The following is a 15602-nucleotide window of genomic DNA, read 5'->3' on the forward strand; positions in this document are numbered from 1 at the left end:
CACCAGTGCGACCTACATATTTTTACTGCCTATCTTGAATGCAACCTGCTGAATAACTGCCTCAATCCCTGTTTCAGGAGTCGGCCCCTCAACACGGCCTTGCGTTTTAACCGGCAAGGTTTCTGGCATGCGAAGTAAAACTTATTATCGCAACAAGACGGCAAAGGTCCACATTATTCATTAGTGCTAACTCCCAAACATACGAGTATCGTTTTATAGGAAATTTGATAACTCCACTTTTTCGTTTCTTGTCTAAACTTTACCCAGGAATTGCTCGACAAAAAGGCGAGGTGCTAGAATTATGCTCATCTACATCGCAGGGATAATAAAAGCGCACTGGTATAAAGAGCAGCGCGTTCTGAATTAGGTTGCTAAAATTACATGTAACGCGGACATTATGAACTAATTCCTAGACAACGCTTAAAAAATAAAAATAAACCGAGAACATAAAATAATGTTTAATTGAAACTGCCCAGAAATCACTAATCGTGTCTATAGTTTCAATGGAGAATAAAACAAGAATGCATAAAACATCGTCTTAGCCTAGCGCTACAGAAATTATGCAATCTTTCACCCTGGAAAGAATTACAAAATTATGTATGGTATAAACAAAAAAAAAAAAAAAAAAAGAGACTAAGAACATTGTCAGACATTATACTACACCTAGAGAGATAATAAAGTGATCGGTCACAGGGAGGGCACAATAAGCAAACAACCGATTCGTTACACTACAGGAGTACAACACTGACACTACTACACTGTAGAACAACAACAATAAGTATGAGTTAGGGCGTGGCCTGTATGGATGTATAAAGAGGGACATCGTAGACTTCAATGGATGAAGTATAAGTACTATGAAAGAGCGGTCCATCACCGACGAATGTTTTCTGATCGCTTAAAGACTGGAATGGAATTATTAACAAACTTTTTGTAGATCTAGAATCTGACTCAAGTAGACCTATATTAATTACTACATGAAGACATTAAAAACAATCTGAAATAGGCAGTCGCATATATACCTCGTTTATACTGAGTGCTTTCTATCATGAATACAAAGAATTGTACCTATTCTGTTTTGTGCTAAAAATAAAAGCAGCTCACTGTTCTATAATATCCAGATTTGTTTGTCCGCGCTGTGCTAATTTCACTCACTTTAGCGCTTGAGGCACTGACTTCTCGAAGGCTCCCTCAATATTTACACTATGTCCAAGATGCCATTTCAAAAATAAATTATCGCCCCAAGCATTTTTCAACTTGACCTTCTGAAGGATTGAAATAACACTTTACATGACCAGACAGTTTTCTCCAATCTTTCTTCATTGTATAACACCCTACTAAAATACGCTCTTGAGACGCATACTCACACTGATGGTATAGACAGCGCTGGTTTTGTGTCACCTTTATGCAACCGATTCTTTCCCTACAGTGCAATGCTGGGAGAGTAACCGGCAAAATGTATACCGGTCGGAAAACACGTGTTCTTCCGCACGGGGAGCGAACCCTGCTTGCAGTCAGTGGTGACGATGTCCTTCTCGCAACAAGGAATATATCGGAGGCACTTTCTAGTCTCAGCTTGGGAAGTCAAGGCAATACTCAGAAACAAAACTGTGTGCGTAATATCTCTACCGCACGGGAAAGTCAATGTCATTTCCATCGAATGAGATTATATATAATAGGCGGATCAGCTAGCCATTCTAACTATAAGCGTCGCGCGCTAATTAGGATATTAAATAATTCAATTTGATGGAAATGACATTCACTTTGTCCTGTGACTGGGATATTAGATATGTTCGCTGGTTTACCCAATAATCGGGTGTTTTCTCCTCACTACTCGACGGAATCGCTAGTCTCGTGTCAAGAACACCTAAAACCAGGATGTCTTCATCTAAGATACGGCACTATCCCCGTGCGATCAGGTACGCGATCATCAACTCTTCCAGATCTTTCTTCGTTTCTAACATATAGCAGCCGTCTGCGCCAGCATTCCTTGACTGTTGGGGTTCGCCTGGTATGTACGTACACAGTGCGACACACCTAACGAAGACGCGGCGTCGGTGCCTTCGGCATTTTGCTGAAACAGGGTATTGATGAGCACCAAACTTCACCACCTCGAACGGTTCCCCGGTGCGCAAGTTCCCCACGCTATTTGTCAGGTTGAGTTTGAGCGCAACCAACGCTATACGAGATAATGGGTTCAATCAATCAGCGACAACAGAAGAGCGTCACGAAATTCGTCATGTTTCTGCGTGTGGACTGTCGTCGGTTAAAACGAGTCAACCGCAGTAAATGCACAATGACCATGCGCATTTATTATGTTTGTGTGTACCTGTATTACGCTGGAATGTATGGTGAAACTGAATATAGCTTCAAATCAGCGTTTTCAATCGTAAACGATTTTTTTTTTGCATATCTTGTTTGTGGTTTGTAACGCTCCGCACATGACGGTGATGTGCGAAGACTAGCTCAAACTGAAGAGCGCTGAATCATTCATAACCTACACTTTGCTAAGGTTAGCTATGCTATATTTACTCCCTGCACTGGGAAAACTAGGAATGACAAAGTACAATTCGATTAGAATTCAACGCACCGACACCTAATAAAGATTCCAAGATGGGCGTAGTGTAAGATGCTGAAATTCGAACCGTCACCTACTCAGAAATCATCCCTCTGCTTAAAATATTTCCCCTCTTCCCCCTGATAACACAGTATGCTGCATAACCACTCCCAACTAAAGCCCCTGGATATTACTTTTTACAAGTAACAACCAATACGAATGACGAAGAACGTACCGCTGGAACAAAATGGCGTCAATCAGCTTAGTCTTCAGCTATGAGCCAGCATTCGCTTCCTAAAACCTGTCCCGTCACGCAGTCGGCGCTTCAAAGTATGTCGCTAGCTGTAGGAAGCTCTTATCTAGAAACTTTACCCCCCCAGGTCGCGGGGTCTGCAATTCAGCACTTTTCAACACATATCAAGGGCTTCCTGGTCGGGTCTTGATGATGTGAATGTAGACAATCACTGTCTTGTGGAGTGTGCTCCCACGGTCATCTCCTAACTTTCGCCACACAAGAACCACTTCTTTCCCCCACGATGTCTCAGACACAGACAACTCTGCCTTGCAAGTGTGCGCAGTTCCTTGCACTCCGAGGTCATTTTTATCCTCTCCCACGACGAGTCAGCAAACTTTGACAGCCTCAGCAGTTCTTTCGACACCTCTTTCACGATGATTTGGCCGACTTTCACAGCTGGCTTAAAGCATCTTCCACAAACTCGTCATCGCAGGAACCACACCATAGAGATCCCGCCCCAAGTCTCTTCGCTCGACTACGCAGACAGTAGCATTTTCATCGTAGTGTGTGCCACTGGGTCACTTGTTTCCTGGGGCTCTGCTTCATGGCGTTCCAGTGGTGCAGTACGCTTCCTCTGCTCGATGCACCGACCAGTACCTTGCCGACGTGCTGCTGAGGAGAACCTGCCACGGGCGTGGTCGGAGAGTCCGGGGAGGAGAGGGAACCCCCCTGACCGGGGTCTCGGTGGCTCACCACCACAAGGAAGACCACCCGGTCTAACTCGGTCTGGGGCACGTCGAAGGTCAGCGACTCGTTGTACACGGGGCACAGCGTGCCCTGTCTCGGGGCCGTCTTCTTTTTCTTCTTCAGCTTGCCGTTGTGGAACAGCAGGATCCGTACGCAGGGAACTGCGAGGACGCGCAGGGACAACAGAGACGGATGAATGGACTGAAGCACCTCGCGTCCGTACAATATTCTAATAACGGTGCCACTCAACTACCGCTGTGTAGTACACACTAGAACCAAATATCGCTTCGCAATAATGACACTCCCGCCATCTTTGTGCTTAAAATCATTGTCGGCAGATATCTGAAACCGCAAGACATGGTTTTTTCGCCTCCACAGATGTCAAAACATTTCGCGACAAAGCAAAAAGAAGATACAAAAACAATATAGCCTGATTTTCTTCACGGAGTATCTAAAACTTAGGAAGTCACATTTTCAATACAACACCGAAAGCCTTTTTTTTTTTATAGTTTTTCGTGCAATTTAGGCGGCCGCCATATCTCGGGCATCGCTTTCTCCGAGAAGCGTGATTGGATCTGAGTTTGCGCCGAGCGCAGACGCAGCACTCGCGAGTTCGATGCAAGCTCAAAGTGCATGCCCCAACTATGACGGCCTCGGAGCAGCAACTGGAAGGCACCCGCTCTGTACTGAGCGCCAAGAGTGCGGCACCCGCGGGAAAATCGGGGGAAAAAAGTACCCACACTGTTCATCACCTAATGAATTTACTGTGACAAAATATCAACTGCTTGAGACAGCTGCACGCTGCGGCACATATGGTGTAGAGTTGGTATCCGATCAAGCCTAAATTGTGGATCGGTTTCTGGAAGGGGCAGCATTCTGCTTTTATGGACTAGTGCAGGAACGTTCACGCATTCAGCGACATCAATATATGTATATGCGTTCCGATTGCATATTTACGCGTACTAAAATTTATACCCCATTCACACAACCATCCCTTTAGTTAAGGGACCTTCATGGCCAGCGGCCAATGAGTTCGCGCACCTCCGCGCGTGGCATGCGCTCGCGATTCATCAGGGCGGGCTGATTCGCCGATTGCGAAGGGACCTATGTTAAAGGTACCTTTATGTTGGTCGCATGAATGGGGTATTAATAGGCAAAATAAAAGCATTCTATATAAATGTCCCGCAACCTTTTATGTCCAGTTTGTATACGCTATAAAAAGTATTCAATATGATTTTTCAGTGTAAACATTAGTTGATTTTAAATTCTCAGATAGTATTTTAGAATAAAATTAAGTCATGGGGATCTTAGTTACCAGTTTACACAGACAGACACACACACACACACACACACACACACATATATATATATATATATATATATATATATATATATATATATATATATATATATATTTCAACAAGACGGTCAATGACGGTGAGTCATCATCATGCATGACCATCATGCTTCGCTACTAAAGTGCAAGGATCTGATGCAGTATGACCTTCCTACCTTGCATTCTATGATAGCTGTCAGCTAAAGCTAATTGAAACATTTAGAATTTAAAGTTGCGGCGATAATTGTTTTTAAATTTAAAGTGGGAAATTTTAACAAGCTCAGGACCTAAACAGAGATTCTAAATATGTCTTGTGAAACTTGATCGAATTACAATTTTGATAAAAACTGCACAATTGCTTAAATCGGATGTTACATAGCTTCTCCTCTGCTCTTTTCTCAAACGACATTGATAAGACTAGAAAAGCCCACTTTTTACAATGTGAGCCCAGTAAAAAAAAAAAAAAAAAAATTAACCCTGGATATCAATATCGGAATAATTTTATGAACGGGTCTTTAGTGTGAGGACTTTCGTAAGTTTAATTGTTTGCAATGTTGCTTGCAGTGGTTCTTTCAAACTTATACTTCTTTAGAGTGTCATCTAGCTAAACTGTCGGTGTTACTACATTCAAAGGAACAAAACCAAGAACTTGGGAACTTGAAAAGAGTTCACAAGCTCCCTTGTAAGAGAGTTGTAAGCAGGCACGTAGCCAGGATTTTGTTTCGGGGGGGGGGGGGGGGGGGGTGCCCGCCCATGATTAAGTGATGTATGAAGGGGAGTGGAACCCCCCCCCCCCCCCCCCCCCCCCCCCCCCCCCGGCTACGTGCCAGGTTGTAAGATAACATTGACATCATACAAGATTTGGGTTAGTGCGTTTACACAGTTAGTAAGACTATGAAAGCTAAACATAAAGAACTCACAGAAGGATTCAACGTTGTTCAATGGTGACACAAGGTTGCTGGCCTTCATGATGCTGAAGGTGAGACGTTCAGCTGTTGGTAGGTAGCTCAGCCCAAACAGGATTTCCCCATTATGCTGAAAATAAGCATATAATGATAGAATTACCCAAATACATTCAAGTCAATATTGGTTCGATATAGACCATTCCATTTAGCGCTCTCTGGGCGGCACCATTTTGTGCGACCGCAGCGCCCTCTCCACACATCCGGGAAGTTCAGCGGGTTCGGCGGGGTAAAACGAGAGAGAGGGCACGCGCGCGACTCCGCTAGCAGACGACAAACCGGGAGGTTGCCGTTCTCCATCATTGGGCTGTATCGGCGGGCTCTAACGAACATCGAACTCTCGCTCGTGGCTGCCGTTGTGAAGTGGTTCGCGTTCTTAGAACAGTTGTGGCTACTCCAAAATCAGCCTATAGCTCTCTGTTGTTCTATTTTGCTAAATGATCAACTAGCATATCTTTTTTTCCGCTACTTAAATAGCAGTTGAGTCAGCCGGCAGTACTACCCTCAACTACTGCTTGTAGTGTGGCAGGAGAGCACGTTTTATTTATTATTTCAGACTTCCACTCACGGTCGCTAAAGGCCCACACCAGTACGAACTTGTGTATAGTAAAAAAGGTACAGCCACCGGATTTACTTTTCGCCAAAGAGACCGGCCAATCAGACACAGTTTTCCCAATCATTTTTTTTATTTGCACGCAGGTAACAGCGCAATTCGACCCCGTGAGTCTTTTTATCTAGCATAATATTACACGACAACTGGCATATCAAAATCTGCGCATCTGCGCTTGAAAGTTCCAAAATGACGCGATATTAAACAGAGTTTGCACGCCAGCCGGACGCTACCTACAGCCCACTCGGCGGGGCGGACGTCATGCGGGGTGAGAGGGGGAGCGCATTTTTTTCTCTTTTACCCTCTCTGCTATGACCCTAATGGAACGGTCTATACACTCTAAGAAAAAACGGGTGTAGTCGGGTGTATCAGCAGCACATGCACCCCTTTCCTGAAAGATGGACCCTCCGTTGCCCAGCCAGTGTATTTGTGCACCGACAATGAGCATCCTCCTCTCCCTTAAAAACCTCTAGGTGTATCAGTGCACTGCCACGCTAGCCACGCGCCCCGGCCAGCCTGTGCTTGGATGCCCTCTTGGGCGTCAATTTTGAGTTGGGCAGTTTCTTAGGAAGTATGGAACTGTTTTGTTCACTCGGTATTGACAGTAGAGTAGACACTATGCTTGTTTTAGGCAAATCGGGTCTCCGGGTAGGATCACGTGACTACAGTCTCCAAGCTAGACATAAGGCAGAGCACGGCACCTGCCTGAAGGCCAAGGCCACGGGTAGCATCCACTGCACTATTAACTTTGGGTCGAACTTTCAAGAGGATACAGGGGACAAATCCTCTAGCTGTGTTAATTGTTGGGATAACCCTGAAGATAAGCCTTCGCGAGGGCAGCCACTTTTGGCCTTGAAGGAGCTGCTATTTTCGTATGCTCCTCTCTTTTTTCTTTTCTCTCCCTAAGCTGAAAGCGTGGAAGAGGCTATGCAGTCGTCGAACCAATGAACCGAAAGCTTTTTTTTATCCCTCGAGTCCGCTGTCTGGGCGCGGGTAATGGCAGGAGCATGATCATGTGGCAAAGGTTTCACGGGTGACGTAGTAGCTCTTTCCGATCCAGAATTTCGGATTCCCGGCCTAGTTTCTAGTGTGCTGTGCTGCGACCAGCGGGGCTGCCAGAGATTTCGCCCGCGACAACGTATTCGCGTGTACCAAGGCTTCCAGTGTTTGAAAAGTCCAACGTACATCGTTCGGTTTGGCAAATTACTTCTTCTGCCACATCGTGTTGAATCTTCACACACCCCTTTCTTTCCGTGTTTGTGTTTGTGTGGTTCTGCAGTGCCCGTGTCAACATCTATCTCGGATTACATAATTCAAGTCCGGTTTTTTCGTCGTAAATGTGCTGCAACCTACTCCTTTGCAGCAATTGACCGTTCCGTTCCGGATTACGTCTAAAATTAGGCAGAGCCTATTTCATAGCAGCCGGGAGAATAATTTCACCGAAATTCTATCGGCAGTCGCCTGCCATTAGCTGTCTACAATCATGTGATAACCGCAGGTGACTTTCTTATTCTCCCGGCGTTTTGTGAACACGCGTTTGATGGACACCTTTTCGTTGACACACGTTTTCTAGACACGTTTCGTCGACATTAACGTTTCACCGTCATTCGTTACGCGAAATACACGCTGTAGGGACATTTCGTCGAGCGTGTGTCTCCGAGGCGCGTGCTCACCGACCCAGCCCACCCGTTCACGTCGCTTCGTGGCGACAGTATGTTGCGGCTCATTAAAAAAATGTTTACCCTACCTGTGATACCCGCACATATCACCTCGCGCATATAGTCTGGGGCGGCTCATTACAAAAAAGAAAAAAAGAAGAGATGCTTATAGAGGAAAGCTAACCTGAGCTGTCGATGAAACGTCGTTGGATGAAGTAATTATATCGCCAATGAGTGACGACTGCCGGCACGATTTCGGGTAAATAATTCTGCCGGATGCTGAGAGAATAGACACTACCTAAGAATCACCGAAGTTCTTGTTCGCTCAGTAGTCTCCTCAGTTGTGTAACAGCTTCGTTGTACATCCACATATTACAGATTGCTTAGAAGTTTGTACTTGTTTACGGAATAGGCTGTCTAATAAACTTATAGGAGATTTGAAAACAATCCGTTGTGTCTGTTTACCTGTCTTTTTGCAACCACCTGGGCGCGTTCATTTTTCACGGGTTTTCTTGAGGTGGGTGCACAAAGAGGTGTAATGGTACATCATTGAATGAGGTGTATATATGTTCCATATAAGCGGGGTGGGTGTAAAAACGGTATAAGAGTAAACCCTGCTGGCGGGTGTATCTCTGTTCCCTATGAGCGGGGTGGGTATAAACAACGGCATAATAGCAAACCCTGTTGGTGGGTGTAGAGAAGGGAATACTTGTACACCTTAAATTGGGGTGTACCTGCACACCGAAACGACAGTGAGGGTGTAAGAAAGGAGTAGTGACACACCCCAGTATGGGGTGTATCTGTGCGCCCCCAAATACTGAAGGTGTATAAAGGGCGCACATATGCACACCTATAGAGGGTGTATATATGCACCTCGTTTTGAGGTGTACTTGTACACCTTTATGGGTGTGGTATATGTGGAAGCACTTACACCCCCTGAGGGTGTACCCACTACACCCGTTTTTTAGAGTGTATCATGATTTCCTTCTAGAAAAAGAAATTTGCATTGACTCTATCTCCTTCAAGGCTTTGCGGTCTCTTTATATCCAGCAGTGATTTACCTCCCCCACTCAAATGATTCATTAATTTGTTTATGCTATACAGAATGCACTCTTTTTGTGTTTCTTTTTTTTATTTCTGTCTGCAACGACTGTGCTTGCCATCTCTTTAGGTGACTAATGGCTGTTTTGTAATGTGGTGCATATACTATACATATATATTAGGGCTGGGCGTCGATTAAACATTTTAACCCGATTAATCGCCGCCCTTTAATCGATTAATCGGTTGTGTTGATTTTTATAATATATTGAAAAGAATGCAATTACTTGGCTTGCCTTTGAAGACTTATTTTACACTCCGGTACACGCCGCAAAGGACTTTTACAATTGATGATACATATAGTTCAACCTAGAGCCACTAAATAAAAATAAGCTGCGCTTAGAGTATCGGCACTCCGTTCCCCGGCATTGTTGTGGGCGCCGCCATTTAGGCTCGTGCCGATCGTCATGATTCAAAAGTGTTACATCCTCAGCATTAGATTCGGTGTTAGCAAGGTCACGCAATATTGATTTGCTGTGTCACGAACTGTTTAAAAATTTGTGGATGACGGAAAGGCGTTTCCTGTGATTTCAGATAAAGCTTCAGATAACTGGCAACCATAATTTTAAGACACAGTATGGCTAAGTGTCGTTACTTTTAGTTTGGGCAGGACGACCTGCCCGAACTTTTTGTTTGGGCAGGTCGTCAAGGATAGAGCCGTGCGTGCGTTTAATCGACCTCTTTTTGGGTACCGATTAAAAAACCGATTAACCGGCTAAAAAATTGATCGCGATTAAAGCCTTAATCGATTAATCGGAAGGTTAATCGATCAATTGCCGAGCCCTAATATATATATATATATATATATATATATATATATATATATATATATATATATATATATATATATATATATATATATATATAAAATATTTTTTTTTCGCTGCAATGCCAATGTACGGGGCCGAGGGCTGGTCAAGCCTCCTTTGAGGCTTTTACCCTTGCTCCACCATGCTTCATGGAAATAAACTATTATTATTATTATTATTATATCAACAATGCAATAGAAAGAGAGAAAAAAAAGCACTGTCGAAATTAATAGAAAAACGCTTTCCAGGTATAGTAAAAAGTGAAATGACCCAGTAAACGTGCTTGCGATAGCTCTAGGCAAAAAAAAAAAAAAAACGAAAGAAATATTACAACTCTTCTTTAAAACAGGCGAGATAACACACTGGGGAATCCTTTCAAGATAAAAAAAAGAAAAAATCGAATTGCCCAGTTTAAATTATTCATAATACCTGTGAGCAAAAATTAGGGAAAAGCTACAGTCATGCTCTAAATCAAGCAGGATAGCCATACGCTTTAATTAATTTTAACTTGCCAGTAGCAGTAGTCTTAGCGATAGGGTGTTAAACTGCTAAGAAAGAAGAGTACTATTCCGGCATCTAAGTCTCGGCTTTTTTTTTAAAGAATTTCCGGCAGTGTATTTTATGCGATAATGTGACTTTTATGCCTTTTTTTTTTTTCTCTCTTCGAGTATGGACCCTAAATATACAAATTTGTCACGGGGGTTATATTTCTCGTTCGATTCGTTGACGGGAACGTTGAAACTGGCTCCCGCCTCTGCACATATGGCGATCACAAAACACAAAACCAGGCTTATCAATGCGGAAGGGTTTGGATTTGGGCTGGTTGGTTGAATAGCGCTCTGTGCTGTGTGTCTCTCCTACTCGTCCGTCGTTTTTAGCGCTTTTAACCCCTAAACATTATCAACGCAGTTTTCCCGCGCCGACCGCACAAATATAGAAGTTCAACCTACACGAATATGCGACTTATATGCCAACCTTTTCTCGTGTGTGTGTGAAAACACCCGTTTATAATCAGGAGTGCGACTTTTCAACAGTGCTACTTACAGAACCAAAGATAAGGCTAGTCGTAAAACATGCCGAACGTGTTCACAGGCTTCCAGTACGGTATCCAAAACACGTATTAGAACCAATGAAGACTATACTTTGAGCAGGATAGTCGCGGAGCCTACCTGCTTCGGTTCCTTGAGGTCGAGGTGAAGGATCTGCTCATCGGGATTGCCGACGAGTTGGAGCTCCTTAAGTGCCACAAGGGCTTCTCCCACTTCGGTGTCGTTGGAGTACTGCGGAGAAAGAAAGGCACGAATAAAATATCCAGGATGCTACCCTCTATAGAGAACCGTAAAGCCGCGCGTCACACCGATATCACATTATTTACAAGGGAGTCTGCAGACAATAGGGAGTTTTAGGGAACTGTTTCTTTTTTCCATATTCCATACGGCGCGATGGACTCTCCGGTACGCACTGCGCATGCGCCACCACAGAAGACTATCATATTCGCAGTTCGTATACAGGAGGGCCCGTAGTACCGTATCGGATGTGCGCAAACGGTTCCCTAAAACTCCCCACTGTCTGGGACGTGTTTCTTCCCTGTGTGTCGGTCCTGCTACACTGGTCATATGGTCTCACGTAAGCATCATGCAAACATGCTGCGAGTGTCCGCAGGTAAACCTGTCCTCATGTCTACAGCAAACACAGTGTACTTTGTACGACGTAAGAGAGCCGTGATCACGGCTTAATACACTTCAAGGCAAGTGCGCCAATCAGCTTTGAAGGAAACGAGCGTCTGTATATAATGCGAAGCACAATGAACGGACGAAACCAATGGGGAGACCAAGTCGTCTGCTCCATGCGCAAGAGTAGCGATGACGTCAAAACGACGCCAATTTCTGATTGGCTTTGAATGGAAGGATTGTGGGTAGACCTCAAGGCTAGATGCTTCAAAGTCTACCCACAATTTTTTCTTTTTCAATCAGCGACAAAGAGTATGGCGTTCTGACATCATCGCATCCCCTGAGCAAGAAGCAGACGAACTTGTGCTCCACATAGACAAATCCCACCGAGCGTTCCACGCATGCGTTCGTACAACGAGAAATTGGGGCCCGTTCCCGCCAGCTGGGGCAATTCATCTCCACGTGTTCGTGGGTGCAGAAAAGATGCAGGCAACGTGATTCGTGGGCTCCGTCGACCCCCGCCGTTATTCCACTAAAAATGTCCGTACATCGCTTTATAAATTTTGAAGAATATGACGGTTGCTTGAAATTACTTCTGAAAACTTGACACCACGACCGTACCGCTAACGCTCTGTTTGGGAGGAGATAGAGGGTTCGGCGATGCTTGGTTTGTTTGTGCGATACAAACTAGGCTCTTTTTTTTTTCGGGGACACCTCGTATAGTTTGTCTGAGGAGCCTGCCACCCCTACCCACCTTGTCGAGATCGAACAAGGCCACGAGCAGAGAGCAGTCCTTGAGCTCTCCCTTGGCCAGGTCGGCGGAGAAGTTCTCGTTGAAGAGGGGACACTGCGTCTTGCGCTTCACCTGCGTCTGGTACTGGAGCAGGCAGTGAGCGCCCCCTCCGCCACCGATGCAGCTGGGGCGGCGCAGGCTGCTGCCACTGCCCCGCTTCTTCTTGATGCGGCCCTTGAGGATCTTCACCACCACGTAGGGGTCGCAGATGCCGCCATAGGCCCTCGGGGCAAGGTTCTGCACCTCCTGTGGCGAGGAGAAAAGTAAGTTTGTTTAGACAAACCTAGCCCCAGTACGCGTCGGGTGTCTCTGCAGGAGATGAACAATTGAGCGGGGGCAGTAGTGATACACGACTGCACGCAGGTACGATGCTCGTTCGGACCAAAACGGGCAGGGGCGGGGATTGATCATTGAACTCAGGATCCCCGGGTTCTGCAGGTCGAACTTACGCTCCACGTACTCCGCGAGCTGCGGGGCATTAACGTGCTCGACCACCGATCACCCTCCCCCTCTGTCGCAAAGATTCGAAGCCTATATGTGCCATCAAAGTAACATTCAGTGGCGTGTGCACGTGGCGCGACACTGTTAGCGCAAACCAAAGATTTCCATTTTTTTTCAGCGTGGGTTGTTATTGGCGACGTTACGCGGCGGGTCTTCGGCTGTGTTCCGTTTTGGGTAGTCGAGGAGTGCCATGTCACGGCGTCACGTCATGTGACAGTGCCACGTAAGATGTAACATCACACGTAACGTCCTTATCACGTGAGGTCACAGCATTACGTAACGTGACGTAGTGACGTTACGTTATGATGCGAGGTTGGGGTGCCATGTGATGTCACATGACGTGGAGGTGCACAGCGGAAAACTTTATCTCTCAATTAATCGCAAAAAACGTCCGTGTGCAGTGTGATGTGCAGCGAAATAAATAAGCGGCGCCTTGGCTCTCCTGCTGTTCCTTTGCTGAACATAGCGAGGAACTAGCAATCTTTCTTTCTGTTTTTCTCTTTGACTCGAAAGGCCGTCGCCCAAGCAAGAAGTGTGATGGAAAGTGCTCATATGGTACGTGAACCTAAGTAGAGAAGTTCCCAGTGCATATCCCGGACTAAGAATGCCCTCCACCGGACGGGTGCCCCAACATCTGCACCTGATGCTCGATAAATAAAGATTTATTCATCATCATCCCACTGCACTGTTAAAACAATAAAAAAAAAAAAGAACGATGTGAAGTTTGTGCTAGCAGTGTGCATGGGAGCTATGGAAACCAGTGTTGCGGAATGGGCACCCCCATTCCATTCCAATTCCATTCCGGGGAATTAGAGTTTTCGATAATTCCACTCCTTTCAACTCCTAGGAATGAAGATACTGGGCCCATTCCCACTCCTGGAATGGCTGAATCGTTCCATTCCATTCCTCTAATTCCTAAACGTTAAAAGTCTCACTTGACAGCTGCATTGCATTGCAGGGTTGGGCAGAATAGTCGAAAATGTATTTGAAAATACAAATACTGGGATAGATGGGTATAGTAGCTAAAATACTGATACACAAATATATCTGCAAAAATATATTGCGATACGTATCGGAAATACATTTTAAAACGAGTCAAAAAGTCTTTGGAAAATCAAATGCAGGAATACATATTAGGGAGGGCAGAAATATAAATACTCATGATGCAATAAATTTTTCTAATTTCTTTGAGATGCCAACTGAGATGAGGCTTTAAGTTTGAAGTGGAAGTTTTTTCTTTTTTTGTCTCGAAATTACTTTCCCGCAGGTCCGGTCAAAGAGGAGTCTTCAATGGGTTCAACAAACGTTCCATCAAGGATTGACCGCGGTCCCTTCCCTGGCATCCTGTCTGTCTGACCAGTGATGCGAAAAGACTTCGACCTCTAAAAAAATTCCATCAAAACATCATCACTTCCCTGCCAACACTGATCACATGACGTCACGGCGGAATGAACTAGTATTCTTGTATTTGTAGGTGTTGCCTTAAACATGAAACTTTACCCACGCTGTTGTATGAAAGAACAATAAGTACTTTCGTTGTAGGCGACATCGTTGAAGACCATGCAGGCAGTTGCATTTGGAATTTTTGAGAATAGGGCGGACCACCTGAAGCATCCTGGAGCACATGTCTTATCTTCTCTTGCGGTCGAAAAATCAATACGGTGGTATCCCTGTTGTAACGGTCCTTCCTGCCGACCTTCCGCCTTCAACGCGTGAATGGCAGTCCTCAAGTTTCGGCTAGCATCATCCAAACAGAGACCTGTGGTTTGCGACCTGAGATGGCCGGCAAGGTCTGAGCTCTCCGAGAAACAGCGCGCTCGAGACGACTCGCAGGAGTACGAAGTCTGGGTCGGCACAGCGAGGCGAGGCCACGTCTGGCCTCCTTCCTGGGTATCGGATCACCAGAGCAGCGGGTCAGGTTCACGTCGACTGATGACGTACCCTTGAGCCGTGCAACAGGCGCAGAGGCATTCGGGTTTGTGTCATAGGGATCATACATACTAACTGTTGGTGTGGAACTTCGCTGGTGAAAGGCGCCACCGCCCCCCCCCCCTTCCCTCCCCCTTTGTTGTTTGCTTTGACGCTTGTTTTTATATTGCATTTTTTCTTTTGCGTATAAGTCTGTTAGGGCTCCACGCGGGCTAGCAGTTTCCCGCTCATTTTATTTCTGAGCAACTGACTCGCTGACTGGCTAGGTTTAGCTGACCGTAAACACAAAAAAAAAAAAAAAGAAGAGGAACCGTGCCCATTCCATTCCCATTCCATTCCGGGCAAAAGGTATCTAATTCCATTCCCATTCCATTCCCCTGAACGTTGCCGCAATTCCATTCCCATTCCATTCCGGGGTCGCGAAAATGCGGAATGATTCCGGAATCATTCCAACTCCGGAGTGGCAACTCCGCAACACTGATGGAAACACAATGCGATATGTGGTTCTTCCATTGAGCACCCCATTCGGTTGTAGATAATTTTACTTTTTAGGTACTTTCTCTCAGCACGTCATTCGTTTATTTTCATCCTAAAAGCAGAAAGATTAACGATTAAAGAAGTAATCTGCCAATCTACACTATGAAGACTACACAACACCTTTCTTCATATTTTAAAACAAAGATTTTTGTTAAGAAAACAG

At 45.2% G+C, this 15602-nt stretch overlaps 1 protein-coding gene across 1 annotated transcript in view; it reads right to left on the minus strand.

Annotated features, from left to right (window-relative positions):
• Positions 1–623: 623 nt before the first annotated feature.
• Positions 624–15602, minus strand: part of LOC8030511 (synaptotagmin-A) — a 78656-nt gene continuing 63677 nt past the window's right edge. Inside the window, exons 5-8 of the mRNA XM_029976836.4 lie at positions 12434–12718; positions 11179–11289; positions 5793–5907; positions 624–3697 (exon numbers count right to left, since the gene is read on the minus strand). Coding sequence (XP_029832696.2) covers positions 3345–3697; positions 5793–5907; positions 11179–11289; positions 12434–12718 — 864 coding nt within the window. The 3' untranslated portion in view covers positions 624–3344. The remainder of the gene's footprint in view (positions 3698–5792; positions 5908–11178; positions 11290–12433; positions 12719–15602) is intronic.

This window comes from Ixodes scapularis, unplaced genomic scaffold, assembly GCF_016920785.2.
Source record: "Ixodes scapularis isolate PalLabHiFi unplaced genomic scaffold, ASM1692078v2 PGA_scaffold4__175_contigs__length_147842914, whole genome shotgun sequence".
Lineage (NCBI taxonomy): Eukaryota > Metazoa > Arthropoda > Arachnida > Ixodida > Ixodidae > Ixodes > Ixodes scapularis.